The sequence below is a fragment of the Crocuta crocuta genome, unplaced genomic scaffold (assembly GCF_008692635.1).
Source record: "Crocuta crocuta isolate KB4526 unplaced genomic scaffold, BGI_CrCroc_1.0 scaffold25, whole genome shotgun sequence".
In the NCBI taxonomy this organism is placed as follows: domain Eukaryota; kingdom Metazoa; phylum Chordata; class Mammalia; order Carnivora; family Hyaenidae; genus Crocuta; species Crocuta crocuta.
The window spans coordinates 12336932-12353463 of NW_027532015.1; the positions used below are offsets into that span (position 1 = coordinate 12336932).

Below are 16532 nucleotides of genomic sequence, written 5' to 3' on the forward strand. Positions count from 1 at the left end.
AGCCCTCTGTCAGGCTCCGTGCTGACAGCCAGCTCAGAGCCTGGAGCTGCTTCAGATTCTGTGTCCCCCTCTCTCTCTGACCCTCCCCTGCTCATGCTGTCTCTCTCTCTCAGAAATTTAAAAAAATAAAAAATTAAAAAATAAATTAAATAAATAAATAAATAAACCGGAAGTCCTCACCTTGCGGATATAGGATGAGAGGACATTACTCTGCAACTACTATTATAATTGGACTGGTTCCCAAATCAAATATCACAAATTTACTAAGATAATTCCTGGACATGCTTTTCTTTCCTATATGCTATGAATGTTTGTGATTAAAATTTAGCGCTCCATTGAAAGAATGTATGTGTTGCTCACCCACATAACAGTGAAAATGTTGCGGCAACTGTTGTTGTGACTCACCCGGGAACAGTTTGTTTCTATTTCTGCCTCTGGCAGGACTACTGCGGATGACCTCTGGATGTCCCTTCCAGGCTTCTCTGAAATACCAAAATAACAGCAGGAATATGACCCATGAAACCAAACATGCATCATGTCGGCATGATAAGGAGGCAGAACATATACCAAACAAACATTCATAAAGGAAACAAGAGGTGTACATTTTTAGTTACTATACGTAAAGAGTTTTAGAGTTGTTTACCCGAGAACAGTATAATCCACACAGGTTTTGCCACCTGCAACAAAGAGGTCAAATAGGAAGAAAAGCTGGGTATGAAAAACAGTACCTAGAAGGGGAGATGTGGACTTACTGTTTGGTGGCTATAGGCTTCCAGTTTTACAGGATGAAAGAGTTCTGGAGATTGGTTACACAACAGTGTGAACACAGTTAACAACGCTGAACTGCACATTCAAAATAGTTAAGATGGTAAATCTTACATTACATGTATTTACCCCAATTAAAAAGAAAGAACAAACGTTGAGGGAAGGAAAAAAAAAAACAGTCACTAGAAAAAGGCCAGAAGTGGTAATGAAATGAGACACTTCTTCCTGGCACTCTGGGTGTGTCGGCCTTCCCCATGCCACAAGAAAACATGAGGAAAGGAAACAAGACCTGCCCAATGTATACACCCAAAAGACCAATTGCCCAAAGGAAGGGGCGAAGCTGGCTGAGGTGGGCCGAGGTGTTCCTGCTGGTGCGGTCAAGGTTGTGCCTGTAAGATGGAGTGCGCATGCGCCTACTCCTGCTTCGCCTGTCTACCGGGCTGCGCGAGCGGCTTTGGGAGGACCTGCTCGTGAGATGGTAGTATCTGCCCCTCTCCTGTAGCTCTGCAGGAATTCCTGGGAAGTGGGGAAAAGAAAGGAGAGAAAGTAAGAAAAAAAAAACTTAACAGGATATGTAACCAAGCATGCAAGTGAACATATGTTGTGATAGAAGGTGGAGAGGATCAACTGGAAGGAGCTCTTCCCACCCTAGACCAGTAGGTTATACACATTGGTAGAGGTAACCAGTCCGATAGAAGTTTATCCTCAGATGAAGGGCTTGACCTACTCAAGGGCCCTGAAATCAATTCAGTGGGTCCCAGCCACTACTTCAAAAAAAAAAAAAAAGAAAAGAAACAGAATGAAATAGAATATGTCAAGAGTGCGTTGCACATACTAAGGACTGTCATATGCAGTGTGTGTGTGTGTGTGTGTGTGTGTGTGTGTGTGTAAAAGCCTACTGCACCTTTCCAGCCATGAACTCCCATGCCCCTTTACTCAGTCTTCTTTCATCTGTGTGCCAAGGAACGATGAGAAGACTATTTTAGGCCACAAGAGTTGTCCCAAGCTCGGTCACATATGCATGGAACTACCATGTGATTTCAGAATGATGCTCAGATGTTGTTTGACTTTTCTTTGGAAAATTTGTCCTATGGAAAGGTTTTATGTTATCATTCCATTGTGCTTGTTTACTGCAGTAAAATCTCTGCTATTCTACAACATTAAGAATGAGCCACTCGAGATCAGCAGATTTTCTGGGTTCTAGAGGTAGTTTGATTCTCATACTCTCTACCTCTCACCCCCAAGACTGGGAACTCTCTAATCTACTGGCTTCCAGTTAGTAGTTTTTCTTTTTTAAAAGGACAGTGTCACAGGGAAAACCAGCTAGTCATTTGCTGCCCATTTGAGGAGTTGGGTTTGCTCCAGGCATTCAACAGTACCAAATACTCATTTGAAAATGGAGGCTTTCCTAACATGTATCGTCCATATTAAATCTCCACTCGTAGCTTGCTATTCTAAAATCATTTTTGAAAGCAAGATTCATTATTGTATTGCTGTCTCTAGCAATCAAGTATTTACACACTCTCCTTCCTTATCCTGCTTTATTCATACTTCAAATTACCTTATTCCTGGGGCGCCTGGGTGGTTCAGTCGGTTAAGTGTCCGACTTCGGCTCAAGTCATGATCTCATGGTTTGTGGGTTCGAGCCCTGTGTCGGGCTCTTTGCTGACAGCTAGCTCAAAGCCTGGGGCTTGCTTGATTCAGATTCTGTATCTCCCTCTCTCTTGGACTCCCACCTCTACCGCGCTCACGCTGTCTCTTTCTCTTTCTGAGAAATAAATAAAACATTAAAATTTAAAAAATTACCTCATTCCTTGGAATAAGGATGTAGAGGTAGAAAGTTTTCCTGTAGTGAATCAGACACTTGCCAATGCTAACCCATACGATGTTTTATATTGTGTGCATACTGGAAAAGGCATTCCTTCCTCAAGACTCATTCTTTCCATCTGTAGAAAATTTTATAATAAACTGATTTTGATGAACAGGGACATTTAAGCGCTATTGGCTATAACACTGTATTCATAAACATACAAAATTAAATTGACTAAAATGTAAATGGTGGTTGCTCAGCGTGGCACAATGAATATAAGCTGCAGCCACCCATGTCTGGTCCACCTTTTCTACCATTTCTTTTCATTTCTCTACATTCTCACTTCTTTCAAGACCAAACTCAAGGCTCACCTTCTCCACAAAAACATGGCTCACATGATCACCTGCCATGCTCACTTCTTGCTCTGACGGGCACCATCCTTAATAGACTTGGCACTTTGTCTTATTCACTGCCCCATAATCAAATTGTCTTTGAGATTATCTTCCCACCAGGCATGCAAGTCTCTCAAAAACAGTAGCCACATGTTAAACTCTTTGCTCATAGAGTCAATGTGTATGTTCAGTGCTCAATAAAAGTTCATTGGGAAAAGTTATGATATAATGAAATGGTGATGACACATTTTATTATTTCATTTTTCTTTAAAGATGTACTTCAATCATACTCACTGACTTAGGTTTATGTCATAGTAAATTAGAGAATGGAACATATTACTAACATTGTATTAAGAATTCCCTTAAATCCACTTTCTTCTCAAAAATAAATAATGACACGTTGTTTTGTTCTGGAAGCATGCTGAAAGCAGCTCTAAAATAGATCTATTCTTCCCCTTATTTACAGCTTACTCTCTATTCCGGAAGGTTTGAAGAGTTCCAGAGCACACTGACAAAAAGCAATGAGGTGTTTGCCACTTTCAAACAGGAAATGGATAAAGTGAGTAGTACTTATCCCCCACAAAATACTGACATTTTCTATTTTGATAGGCAATTCTCCTTTGAGTTCATTTTTCTCACATTAAGATACTTTCGTGCATTTCATGAAGTAACAAAACATTTATACATGCAAATAAGATTTGGGCTGTATTTTTATTGGTAATTATCCAGTGAATTAATCTGAGGAAGAGCCCAAAAAATACTAGGATATATTTCACTCTGAGAGAAAAATATTTTCCTTTTCTAGTCCATGGAGGACTAATGAAAAAAAAAGACAAAAGCTAGCAATTTAACATAATGCTGTTTATACTGACATTTTAAAAAATCTAATTTTTAAAGATTAAAAAAAATTTTCATACAAATATGCAAGAGAATAATTTTAGAGTAGAAAATACCATTTCATGCAATCCTTATTCAAAAACAATATATGTAGTATGATATAATTGACAGAGCCTTGAATGAGATGAAGGAAACCTAAATTCAAATTCTGGGTGTGTTCTTACTTCTCAAGTAGTACTAGACAATTCACTTAACTTCCCTCCAATTTTATTTTTCTTATCTACAAATTAAGATACTATCTCTCTTGCCTACTTCACAAGATTGCAAAGTTTAAATAAATTAATGTATTTTAAAATCTTTTTAATGTTTATTCATTTTTGAGAGACAGAGAGAGACAGAACGTGAGGGGGGGTGGGCAGAGAGGAGGGGATACAGAATCTGAAGCAGGATCCAGGCTCTGAGCTGTCAGCACAGAGCCCAACACAGGGCTCGATCTCATTAACCGGGAGATCATGACCTGAGCCAAAGTCAGATGCTTAAACAACTGAACCACTCAGGTGCCTCATATTAATGTATTTTAAAAGGGTTTTAAACTTTCTTACACTCTTTTACAAGTATAAGGTGTTACATATTATTATTAGACATAAGCTCAAAATTTATTTAATCCAGTGTTTTCCCAAAACAAAATCAGCATCAGAATTGTGTTTCTTAATGAGCATAGGCATTAAACTTTTTAAGTGCACAAAGCATCCTTTTAAAACCACTTTATTAAAACTATATGATAAATTTCACAATTCAGTGAACAAATATAAGTAGCTCAATACTTGTTAGTAGTTACTTTCTCACTCTGGAATGGATCTGTCCATTTTTAAAAACCTTTGTTTCATTATAGAGTATTAAGATTGGAATAAATATTAGAGTAAGAAAAGTGTTCTTATTTATTTCAAAATTACATAGTTTTAAGATTGGAATAAATATTAGGAGTTTTAAATCTGGGGTTTATTTGTAGACTTTAAAAGTTGACTTGCAATTAGCAAAAAAACAAAAACAAACAAACAAAAAACAAGCAAAAAATGATGTGTATTTTGTATTTCTTTGAGTATGGTCCCATCAAATCCTTAAAGGGGTTGATGACTTTTAAACTGAAACTATTAAAGTTAGTTAACAAATGATCAAAATTAAAAAACAATCAAGGCTCACCTACTTTCTCTATAAAGCCCAGTGACTGAGCCAGAGCCCAGCCTCTGGCTTCCAAGTGTACCCAGCCTCAGGCAGCATGGCACAGAGCAGCAAGTGCCCAGATATGGTTCATCCAGAGAAATTGAACCTGATTACATTGCTGTCGTTCGCTTCATCCAAGCAGAGCAGAGATCCAATGGTTTCAGCTTCAAGAAAGATGAGCTGCATTTTATCCACTTATGTTTCCTCTACACCCAACTCCCCACTGATGAACAGCAGACACCCTGCACATGTTGCATTAAATGCAATGAAGTAACTCCAGTCCCACTCTTCTGCTAACTCACCTGAATATTCTTCCACCTTTCTGAGCATCAGTTTCCTCAGTGATAGAGTGGAGGTGAAAACAGAAGCTTCAATAGGGGACTGTTTCAAAGATGAAATGAATAACATGTGTAATCACATTCTGTGACTCCCACCACACTCTACAAATGTGAAGACTAAGAGGGAGCAGGAAGATGGCAGTGGAGTAGGAGGACCCTAGGCTCATCTTGTCCCACAAACAAAACTAGATAACTATCAAATCATCCTAAATACCCCAGAAATTGACCTGAAGACTGGTAGAATGAACCCCACAACTAAAGGGAGAGAAGAGGCCAAATCAAAGATGGTAAGAAGTGCAACGGCATGGTTTAGGGGAGAAACAGATCACAGCTGCTATGGAGGGGAACAAGCTGTGGTCTTGGAGAAGAGTGAGAGAGAGAGAGAGAGGAGCACACAGGGGAATGCGAGAGGAGAACATTTCCCAAAGCCATTGGCTTGGAAAATGAGAGGGGTTGAATTTTGGGAGTTCTTGCAACCAGCAGGTCTTAAAGCCTGGAGGCTTAAAAGCCAGCAGGCTTGGATGGGAAACAGCATGGAGGCTCCTGTAGAGAAGGCAGACAAAAAACCTGCGGCAGACAATGTGGAAACAACTATCTGAAGAGTGCCTGGGGAACACAGTAGGGAGATTATTCCCTCTTCTCAGAGTGTGTCTCTGAGAGCAGCATTCATGGAGACACCTCTCTGGGAACAAAGGAGCTGGCCAACACCATTTCCCACCCCTGCCCCTTAACATATACACAGAGCCACCTGTAGGAAGCAGTGCAGCATGGACACTGGCTGCCTAACTTGCTTACACCAAGCCCTGTGCTCTGTCCCCCCCACCCCAACACCCCAGTGGAACTGCTCTTCTCAGTCACACTAGTGACTCAGTTTCAGCATGGCAGCCCCCCCACCCCCCAGAAGACCAGCACCAATCCCTGCCCACACTACGTCTTCTGACCAGAGAGTTCTGCAGAGCCTCAGTCCTGGTGGAGGTGGTGTCAGGTCTCACTTCACAAGCAGACCAGTACACACCTAGTTAAAACTTACCACGTTCACACCAGGGACCAAACACTGCCTAAAGCAGGTAAGGAGAGCCTCTGCAGAAGACTGGCCTGAAGGATAGAGCAGCCAAAACACAAGAGTAGAGCTCACACAGCACATCCGGAGACACTTCTTGAGGCTCCAGAGTCTCATCACTACCTGGCCTCTTCTTCATAAAGCCATTACTTTCAGGAGCAGGAGACCTAACCGGCTTTTCTAACACAGAAAAGAAAATAGAGACTTAGACAAAATGTAAAGACAGAGGAATTTATCCAAAATGAAAGAACAAGATAAGGCCACAGCCAGAGATCTAAATGAAACAGCTACAAGTTACATGTCTGATGGAGAATTTAAAGCAACATTAATAAGAATACTCACTGGGCTTGAGTAAAAGAATAGAAGATATCAGTGAGACCCTAACCATAGAGATAAAAGAGTTTAAAAAGAATCAATCAGAGATGAAAAATGCAATAAACAAGATTGGAAACAGGCTAAATACAGTAATGAGCAGGCTGGAAAGAAGAAAAGGAAGAAATTAGTGACCTAGAAGACAAAGTAATGGATAGTGATGAAGCTGAACAAAAGACAGTAAGAAGAATTATGCAACATGAGAATAGACATAGGGAAGTCAGTGGCTCCATCAAATGTAATAACACTCATATTATAGGAGTCCTGGAAGAAGAAGAGAGAAAAAAAAAGGGAGACAGGAAATTTATTTGAAGAAGTAATAACTGAAAACCTCCTTAATCTGGGGAAGGAAAAAGACATCCAGATTCAAGAGACAGAGAAAATTCCCATCAAAATCAACCAAAGCAGGCCAAAACCAAGACATATTATAATTACATTTGCAAAATATGGTGATAAAGAAAAAATCTTAAAAGCAGCAAGACAAATGAAGTCCTTAACTTCCAAGGGAAACCCTATAGGCTAGCTGGAGAGTTCTCAACAGAAATCTGGCAACCCAGAAGGGAGAGGATGATATATTCAAAGTACTGAATGGGAAAAATCTGCACATCAAATATTCTATCCAGCAAGGCTATCATTCAGAATAGAAAGAGAGATAAAGAGTTTCCCAGAAAAATAAAAACTAAAGGAATTCATGACCACTAAACCAGCCCTGCAAGAAATATTAAAGGGAACTCTTCAAGTGGAAAAGAGAGACCAAAAGTGACAATTTAATGGCAGGAGACACAAAAGCAGTAAAAGTAAATATTTCTGTAAAAATCAGTCAAGTAACTCACATAATAAATGATATAAAATGTAACAAATACCTAAAATGTGGAAAGGAGAGGAAAAAGGAATGAGTTTAACCTTGAATGAACATCATCTTAATATAGACTGCTATTTACAGAAGAGGTTATTATAACCATATATCAAAAATCACTAATATACATGCAAAGAACAAAGAAAAAATCCAAATATATCACTAAAGAAAATAAGCAAAACATGAAAAAGAGAAAGACAAGAAATGATCAGAGAAAATCTCCAAAACAACCACAAAATAAGTAATAAAATGGCAATAAATACATATCTATTAATAATTACACTGAATGTAAATGGACTAAATTGTCCAATCAAAAGACCTAGGGAGTCATAATGGATAAAAAACAAAAAACAAAAACAAACAGAAAAGAAACAAACAAACAAAACAAAAACAATATCCTATATATGCTTCCTACAAGAGACTCATTTTAGACCTAAAGACACCTGCAGATTGAAAGTGAGGGAATGGAGAAACATTTATCACACAAATGGATGTCAAAAGAAAGCCAGAGTAGCAATACTTATATCAGACAAACTAGACTTTAAAACAAAGACTGTAACAAGAGACAAAGAAGGACACTATATAATAATAAAGGGGGACAATCCAATAAGAAGATATAACAACTGTAAATACTTATGCCCCCAACATAGAGGCACCCAGATATATAAAACAATTAATAATGAACGTAAGAGAACTAACTGATAATAATACAATAATAGTAGGGACTTCAACACACCATTTATATCAACAGATGGATCATCTAAGCAAAAAACAAGGAAACAGTGGCTTTGAATGACACACTGGACCAGGCAGTCTTAACAGATACATTCAGAACATTCCATCCTAAAACAGCAGAATACATATTCTTTTCTGGTACATATGGAACATAATGAATAGATATCACATATTAGGTCATAAAATGGGTCTCAACAAATACAAAAAGACTGAACTCATACCATGCACTTTTTCTGACCACAATTCTATGAAACTAGAAGTCAGTCACAGGAAAAAAAACTCAAACGAGCACAAATACATGAAGGTTAAACAACATGATACCAAAACAATAAATGAGTCAACCAGGAAATCAAAGAATAAATTTAAAAAATACATGGAAACAAATTGAAATGAAAATACAACAGTCCAAAACCTTTGGGATGCAGCAAAAGTGGTCCTAAGAGGGAAGTATATTGCAATACAGGTCTTCATCAAGAAGCAAGAAAAATCTGAAAAAAAAAAAAAAATAACGGTTTAACCTTACACCTAAAGAAATTAGAAAAAGAACAACAAACAAAGCCTAACACCAGCAGAAGGAAGGAGATTATAAATATTAGACTGGAGAATGTAAAGGCGATCTGGCTGAAACATCTGTCACTCCATTGATGACCAGGGTTGATTCAACCAATCTGGCTAGTTAGGTGGGTGTCCAGATAAAGACCATTCTTCTCACTGAGTGGTGTATGAGTAGCTGTACTCCCCTACTAGAAGCTCCAAACAAGCTTTCTAGGTCCATTTGTAGGAAAATGTAGGGTAATCAAGCTTCCAAGAATCCAGACACATCCAAATGAGGTGCTGCACGTGGCAGCTGCCTTTCCTTAATAATAATAATAATAATAGTAGTAGTAGTAGTAGTAGTGGTGGTAAAGATTAAAGCAGGAATACACTATATGGAAACTAAAAAACAAAACAAACAAAACAATAGAACAGATCAATGAAACCAAGAGCTGGCTGGTTCCTTGAAAAATTAATAAAATTTATAAACCTCAAATCAGACTTACCAAAAAGAAAAGATAAAGGAAAATAGGAAAAGAGAAAGGACCCAAATAAATAAAATCACAGATGAGAAAGGAGAAATAGCAACCAACACCACAGAAATTATAAGAGAATATTATGAAAAACTGTGTGCCAACAAATTGGACAACCTAGAAGAAATGGAAAATTCCTAGAAATATATAAACTAGCAAAACTGAAACAGGAAGAAATAGAAAACTTGAACAGACTGATAACCAGCAAATAAATGGAATCAGTAATCAACAAACTCCCAAGAAACAAAAATCCAGAAATAGATGGCTTCACAGGCAAATTCTACCAAACATTTAAGGAAGAGTTAATACTGGGGCACCTGGGTGGCCCAGTCGGTTAAGCATACAACTTTGGCTCAGGTCATGATCTTGCAGTTTGTGAGTTTAAGCCCCACATCGGGCTCTGGGCTGACACCTCAGAGCCTGGAGCTTGCTTCAGATTCTGTGTCTCCCTTTCTTTCTGCCCCTCTCCTGCTCTCTCTCTCTCTCTCTCTCTCAAAATGAAATAAACATTAAAAAAATTTTAAAGAAGAGTTAATACCTATTCTTTTCAAACCATTCCAAAAAAAATAGAAAAGGAAGGAAAACTTCCAAATTCATTCTATGAAGCCAGCATTACCCTAATAGCAAAATCAGATGAAGACAATACTAAAAAAGAGAACTACAGACCAATATCTCTGATGAACTTGGATGCAAAAATTCTCAATAAAATACTAGCAAACCAAATCCAACAATACATTTAAAAAATCATTCACTAAGTCAAGTGGGATTTATTTCTGTGTTGCAGGGGGTGTTCAATATTTGTACATCAATCAACATGATACATCACATTAATAAAAGAATGGATAAGAAGCATATATGATCATTTCAATAGATGCAGAGAAAGCATTTGACAAAGTACAACATCCATTTATGATAAAAACCCTCAACACTTAAAGTCGGTTTAAAGGGAGCATACCTCAACATAATAAAGGCCATATATGGAAAACCCATAGCTAATATCATCCTCAATGGGGAAAAACTGAGAACTTTACCTATACAGTCAGAAATAAGATGGGGATGTCCACTGTCACCACTTTTATTAAAATAGTACTGGAAGTCCTAGCCACAGCAATCAGAAAAAAGAAAGAGAGAGAGAAAGGGGAAGGAAGGAAGGAAGGAAGCAAAAGGGATCCAAACTGGCAAGGAAGAAGTAAGATGTTCACTAATTGCAGATGACATGATGCTATGTACAGAAAACTCAAAAGATTCCACCAAAAAATGGCTAGAGGTGATAAACAAATTCAGTAAAGTCACAGGATACAAAATCAACATGCAGAAATCTGGTGCATTTCTATATACCAATAATGAAGCAACAGAAAGAAAAATTATGGATCCGTTTACAATTGCACCAGAACCAAGGATACCTAGGAATAAACCTAACCTATGAGGTGAAAGGTCTGTACTCCAAAAACTATAAAACACTGATGAAAGACATTGAAAATGACACAAAGAAACAGAAAGACATTCCATACTTATGGGTTGGAGGAACAAATATTGTTAAAATGTCTATAGCCAAAGCAATCTACACATTTAATGCAATCCCTATCAAAATACCAACAGTATTTTTCACAGAGCTGGAACAAACAATCCTAAAACGTGGAACCAAAAGTCCCTGAATAACCAAAGCAATCTTAAAAAAGAAAAACAAAGCTGGAGGTAACATGATTCTGGACTTTAACTTCTATTACAAAACTATAGCAATCAAAAAAAAGTATGGTACCAGCACAAAATTAGACCCATAGATCAATAGAGAAGAGTAGAAAACCCAGAAATAAACCCATAACTATACGGTCAATTAATATTCAATAAGGCAGGAAAGAATATCCAATGGGAAAAAGAATGTCTCTTCAACAAATGGTGTTAGGAAAACTGAACAAAAACATGCAGGAGAATGAAACTGGACCACTTTCTTACACCATACACAAAAATAAATTCAAAATGGGTTAAAGACCTAAATGTGAGACCTGAAACTGTAAAGAGAACATAGGCAGTAACTTGCTGATATTGGCTGTAGCAGTTTTTTAAGTATGTCTCCTGAGGCAAGGGAAACAAAAGCAAAAACAAACTATTGGAACTACATCAAAATAAAAAGCTTCTGCAAAGGAAGCAATCAACAAAACTAAAAGGCAACGTATGGAATAGGAGAAGATATTTGCAAATGACATATCTGATAAAGGGTTAGTATCTAAAATATATAAAGAACTTATCAAACTCAACACCCCCCAAAAATGAATAATCCAATTAAAAATGAGCAGAAGACATGAACAGACATTTTTCCAAAGAAGACATACAGATGGACAACAGACACATGAAAACATGCTCAATATCATTCATTATCATGGAAATCCAAATCAAAGCTACAATGAGATATCACCTTACACCCATCAAAGTGGCTAAAATCAACAACCCAGGAAACATGTGTTGGCGAGGATGTGGAGAAAGGGGACCCTCTTGCACTGTTGGTGGGAATGCAAACTGGTGTAGCCCCTGTGGAAAACAGTACGGAGGTTCCTCAAAAAGGTAAAAGTAGTACTGCCTTATGATCCAGCAACTGCAATACAAGGTATTCACCCTAAGAATACAAAAGTAAAAAGTACTAATTCAAAGGGATACATGCACCCCAATGTTTATAGCAGCATTGTCTACAACAGCCAAATTATGGAAACAGCCGACTGTCCATTGACTGATGAATGAATAAAGAAGATGTAGTGTGTGTGTGTGTGTGTGTGTGTGCGTGTGTGTGTGTGTGTGAATAGTATATTACTCAGCCATAAAAAGAATGAAATCTTGCCATTTGTGATGACATGGATAGATCGAGAGAGTATTATGCTAAGTGAAATAAGTCAATCAAAGATAAATACCATATGACTTCACTCATATGTCGAATTTAAGAAAGAAAACAAATGAGCAAAGGGGAAAAAAGAGAGAGAAAGAGTCAAACCAAGAAACGGACTCAAATATAGAGAACAAAGTGATGGTTACCAGAGGGGAGGTGGATGGGGGGATGGGTTAAATAGACAATGGGAACTAAGGAGTGCACTTGTGATGAGCACTGATGTATGGAAGTGTTGAATCACTATAGTGTACACCTGAAACTAATATTACACTGTATGATAACTAGCTAGTATTTAAATTAAAACTTTTTTTTAAAAAAAATGTAAAGACTGAGAAAACAGAAAGCTGTAGTTCTGTGTAGCTACTTCTCAGATGTGCCCAGACAGTACCAACATTTTAATGGTTAAAAAGCCAGACCAGCTTTCTCACTTGTAGTTTCTATTCAGTAAAGAAAAGAATCTAAATTGCCAGCTTATTCTTGGGACTAAAATAAAGCTATTTTTACTTTGAAGAAGAAACTATGACAAAACAGAGTGACTCTAAGTAGTTTCCCTTTTCTTGAATTGGTGCAAATAAGTTTGCTCACCACGAACCTAGATGATTCAGAAATAAATATGACTCTTCCCACTCAATCTTCATTCCTTGACACCAAACTTCTGTTTGCTTCAGCAGCTAGTAACAAAGGGACTTTTTGGGGCCCTGGGGGGCTTAGTTGGTTAAGCATCTGACTTCGGCTTAGGTCATGATCTCACAGTTCGTGGGTTCGAGCCCCACATCAGGCTCTGTGCTGACAGCTAGCTCAGAGCCTGCTTCAGATTCTGTGTCTCCCTCTCTCTCTGACCCTCCCCTGCTCACGCTGCCTCTCTCTCTCTCTCTCATAAATAAATAAAACATTAAAAAATTTTTTTAAAAAACAAAAAAAGGATATTTCTTGGCATCACATACGCAACTAATAGATTGTTTGATATATTAAGTTATCAGGATTAACATTAAATTACTCTAATTTCTGTAGACAACCAAGAAAATGAAGAAATTAGAGAAGGACACAGCCACATGGAAAGCCCGGTTTGAGAACTGCAACAAAGCTCTGTTGGACATGATCGAAGAGGTAAGGAAGCCTAGCCCCTAGCTTATTTTCCCATCTAGTCCAAATATTCATATTCTAAAAATAATTATGACCTAATACTGCAAATTATTTTCTTGGGAAAAGAGGGTTTTTTTGAGATGTAATATATGAAATTATAATAAAAATATTTAAAGCAAAAGAGAATTGGACCCAGACTCACAAAAAGTTTTAGGACCCTAAGTCACATGCCTACGTGCTGAGTCCAAAGCTGTCCCCAAATCAGCATCATGCCTGCACGACTGCATTCCTTAAAGGAAAGACAAGTATCTTACTGTCTTTGAATTTCCCCAGTGCCTGGCACATAGCAGGTGCAGAATAAATTAATGAGTTAATTTGAACATACTGAGAGAAGCCACCAACCCCAGCACCCAGGGTATGTACTACTGTATAGACAGATATGGAGAGTATTGTTTAATTCCTCCAATAGGCATTTAATTACTGATATTATGTCAGGCTCCGTAAGTGTTAAGACTATAAAAGCAATGATATATAGCCCTGACCTGAGAGGCAGAGCTTTCAGGTGAAGGTCTCCCCATGTCAACAATCAAAAGGAAAAGCCTTAAAGGGTACAGAGTAGCACAAAGTTGGGGGCAAGGAGTAAGATGATTAGGAACGATTTCATGCACAAACACACCAACATTTCTATAGGAATGTTGGGGAACTGAACAGTTTGAGCAGGCAGCATCATGAATCGGCATATGGGGAGTTTCTGTCGTTATAATTACTGTTCTAACAATTCATCCCAAATAGCAACCAATTCCAAAGAGATGGGCTTATTATTCACCGACATAAATCAGTTGCTGGATTAGCATATAGTAGTTTATCTATAGACTAGATAAGGCTCTGCTGACAGCCAGGTCCCAGTCCATCTCATTTATTTTGCCATTGGAAGACTTGTTAAGTCTTGAAAGCAGAAAATGCTGCTACTTTAAGAAGCTGGAGGCCTTGGAGTGAAGCAGAGAGATGCTTTGCCATCTTTCTTTTCCACAGAAAATGATACAGGGATTAAAATTCTATGAGTGCATTAAAATTCTACAATGCAAAAAAACAGAAGTGATCCCCTGACCAGGGGTCTGTTCAGTCACCAGTCTGCGGTCAGGCCCCAGAGTCTGGCAGATAATTTCCGGGGCAAATGGTTGTACTTGTCTCTGGAGAGCATCCTGGTAATTTTGCTTTGTTGTTTTACGTGTGTGTGTTTTCAAATCACAGAAAGCATTGAGAGCTAAAGAATATGAGTGCTTCGTGATGAAAATTGGGAGGCTGGAGAACCTCTGTCGAGCTTTACAAGAAGAGAGAAATGAACTCTACAAAAAAATTAGAGAAGCAAAAATGCCTGAAAAGGATGACCAAAGTCAGCACACCTCGGACGAGGAGCTGGAGTCAGCCACCTCCGTGAGCAGGGAGGTTGATGCAGAGGAAGTCAACAGTGTTCACAATGCTGTGAAAAATCTGGCCACAGCCTTCATGGTCATCCATCATCCAGAGTCGACCCTCGACCGGTCCAAAGAAATCCAACCAGAATTCGGCGGTCCTCAAGGGGGTGGTGACTCGGCCCTCAAGGAGCCCAAACAATCCCCTCTGAGCCCTTTATGCCACTCAGAGATTTCCCTATCTCCCTGGACTCCTCAGGCTGAAGCCGAAGGAGGCATTGGGTCAGAACCAGCCCCTACACCCAGTAATCCCCCCGCGGGGTTGGCAGCAGAGGCCCAAGACCAGGGTCTCCTTACAGGATCCCAGGCTGATCAGCAGCTCCCAAAGCCAGAGGCAGAAGCTTCCAGTCAGGCCCCACAGTCCCCAGCAGAGACTTCCCTACCAGTGAGGGAGGCAAATGGTCCTGCTCCACCACCCACAGCAGGTGAGCAAATTCCAGTTGGGGAGTCTGGATGTGGGCCCGGTAGGCAGCCACCCCCACCAGAAGCAGCAGCAGAGAGGCCACCAGCAGGGGTCTCAGTGGAGCCCCAGTTGCCCCAGGTGGCTGACACTAACCTGGAAGGAGTAGACTAAGCCTCGTGGGCCTTCCCAACTGCTCTTCCCAACTTCACATCTTTATCATGGCAGATTGCCTTCGGAAAGAGGCATGGAGGGCTAGGGATGTCTAAGGGAAGAGACTTCATTAGAATCAAGACATTTTTAAATGCTATGCAGAGCACATTCAGCCTGTGCTATTTGTTCTCAATTTATAACTGATTTGGAGCTTTTCTATTTAACATTGGTTGACAGTATAATTTTCCCAAATGGCAACAAAACATACAAATAGCAAATTCATATGAATTTTCCACTGAGATGGTATTTATTTCAATTTCTTTTTTTTTTTAATGTTTTATTTATTTCTAGGAGAGAGGGAGACAGCGTGAACAGGGGAGGGTTAGAGATAGAGGGAGTCACAGACTGAAACAGGCTCCAGGCTCCGAGCTGGCAGTCAGCACAGAGCCCGACGCGGGGCTCGAACCCACGAACCGCGAGATCATGACCTAAGCGAAAGTCGGACGCTTAACCGACTAAGCCACCCAGGCGCCCCTTCAATTTCTTAATCAACAGTAGGATTTGGTGTTTAAAGACTTCTCCTATAATATATAAATACATAAAATGTGCTGTGTTATTTATTTTCCTATATATTTTGATGAGTTCTATAGTAAGTAATAGATGTCCAGGTCCCATTTAAGCATCATATACATAATGTATGTATATATGTGGATGTATGTGTGGATGTATGTATACATGTGTGAAAATATACATACGTGAATGAATATATACATATATGAGTTTATGCGCCTATATGTACATGTGTATATTATATGTATGTATGTATACACAAATATATTACATACAAACATACATATATTACACATACATTTCATCCCTTTTTGGAATTCTCTCATGCAAAATATTTAGACAGTAACCAAAAAAAAAAAAAAATGATCTCTTACTTGCTTGGGATGAGAGTAGATTAATGCTCTACGAATCAGAAGTAGGTTCAGAACAAGAGTATTTAGGCCTGTAATGTGGGGCTAAAACAAGTAACCAAATGGTAAGTCAATAAATTCAATCAGTTGATCCAAAGGTAGAACCGCAGTTGGGT

The 16532-nt window shown here is 38.8% G+C and overlaps 1 protein-coding gene across 1 annotated transcript in view; it reads left to right on the forward strand.

Moving 5' to 3' along the window:
• Positions 1-15457, forward strand: part of TXLNB (taxilin beta) — a 51505-nt gene extending 36048 nt beyond the window's left edge. Inside the window, exons 8-10 of the mRNA XM_077776088.1 lie at positions 3434-3526; positions 13340-13435; positions 14663-15457. Of these exons, the coding sequence (XP_077632214.1) occupies positions 3434-3526; positions 13340-13435; positions 14663-15457 (984 nt within the window). The remainder of the gene's footprint in view (positions 1-3433; positions 3527-13339; positions 13436-14662) is intronic.
• The last annotated feature ends 1075 nt before the right edge of the window (positions 15458-16532 follow it).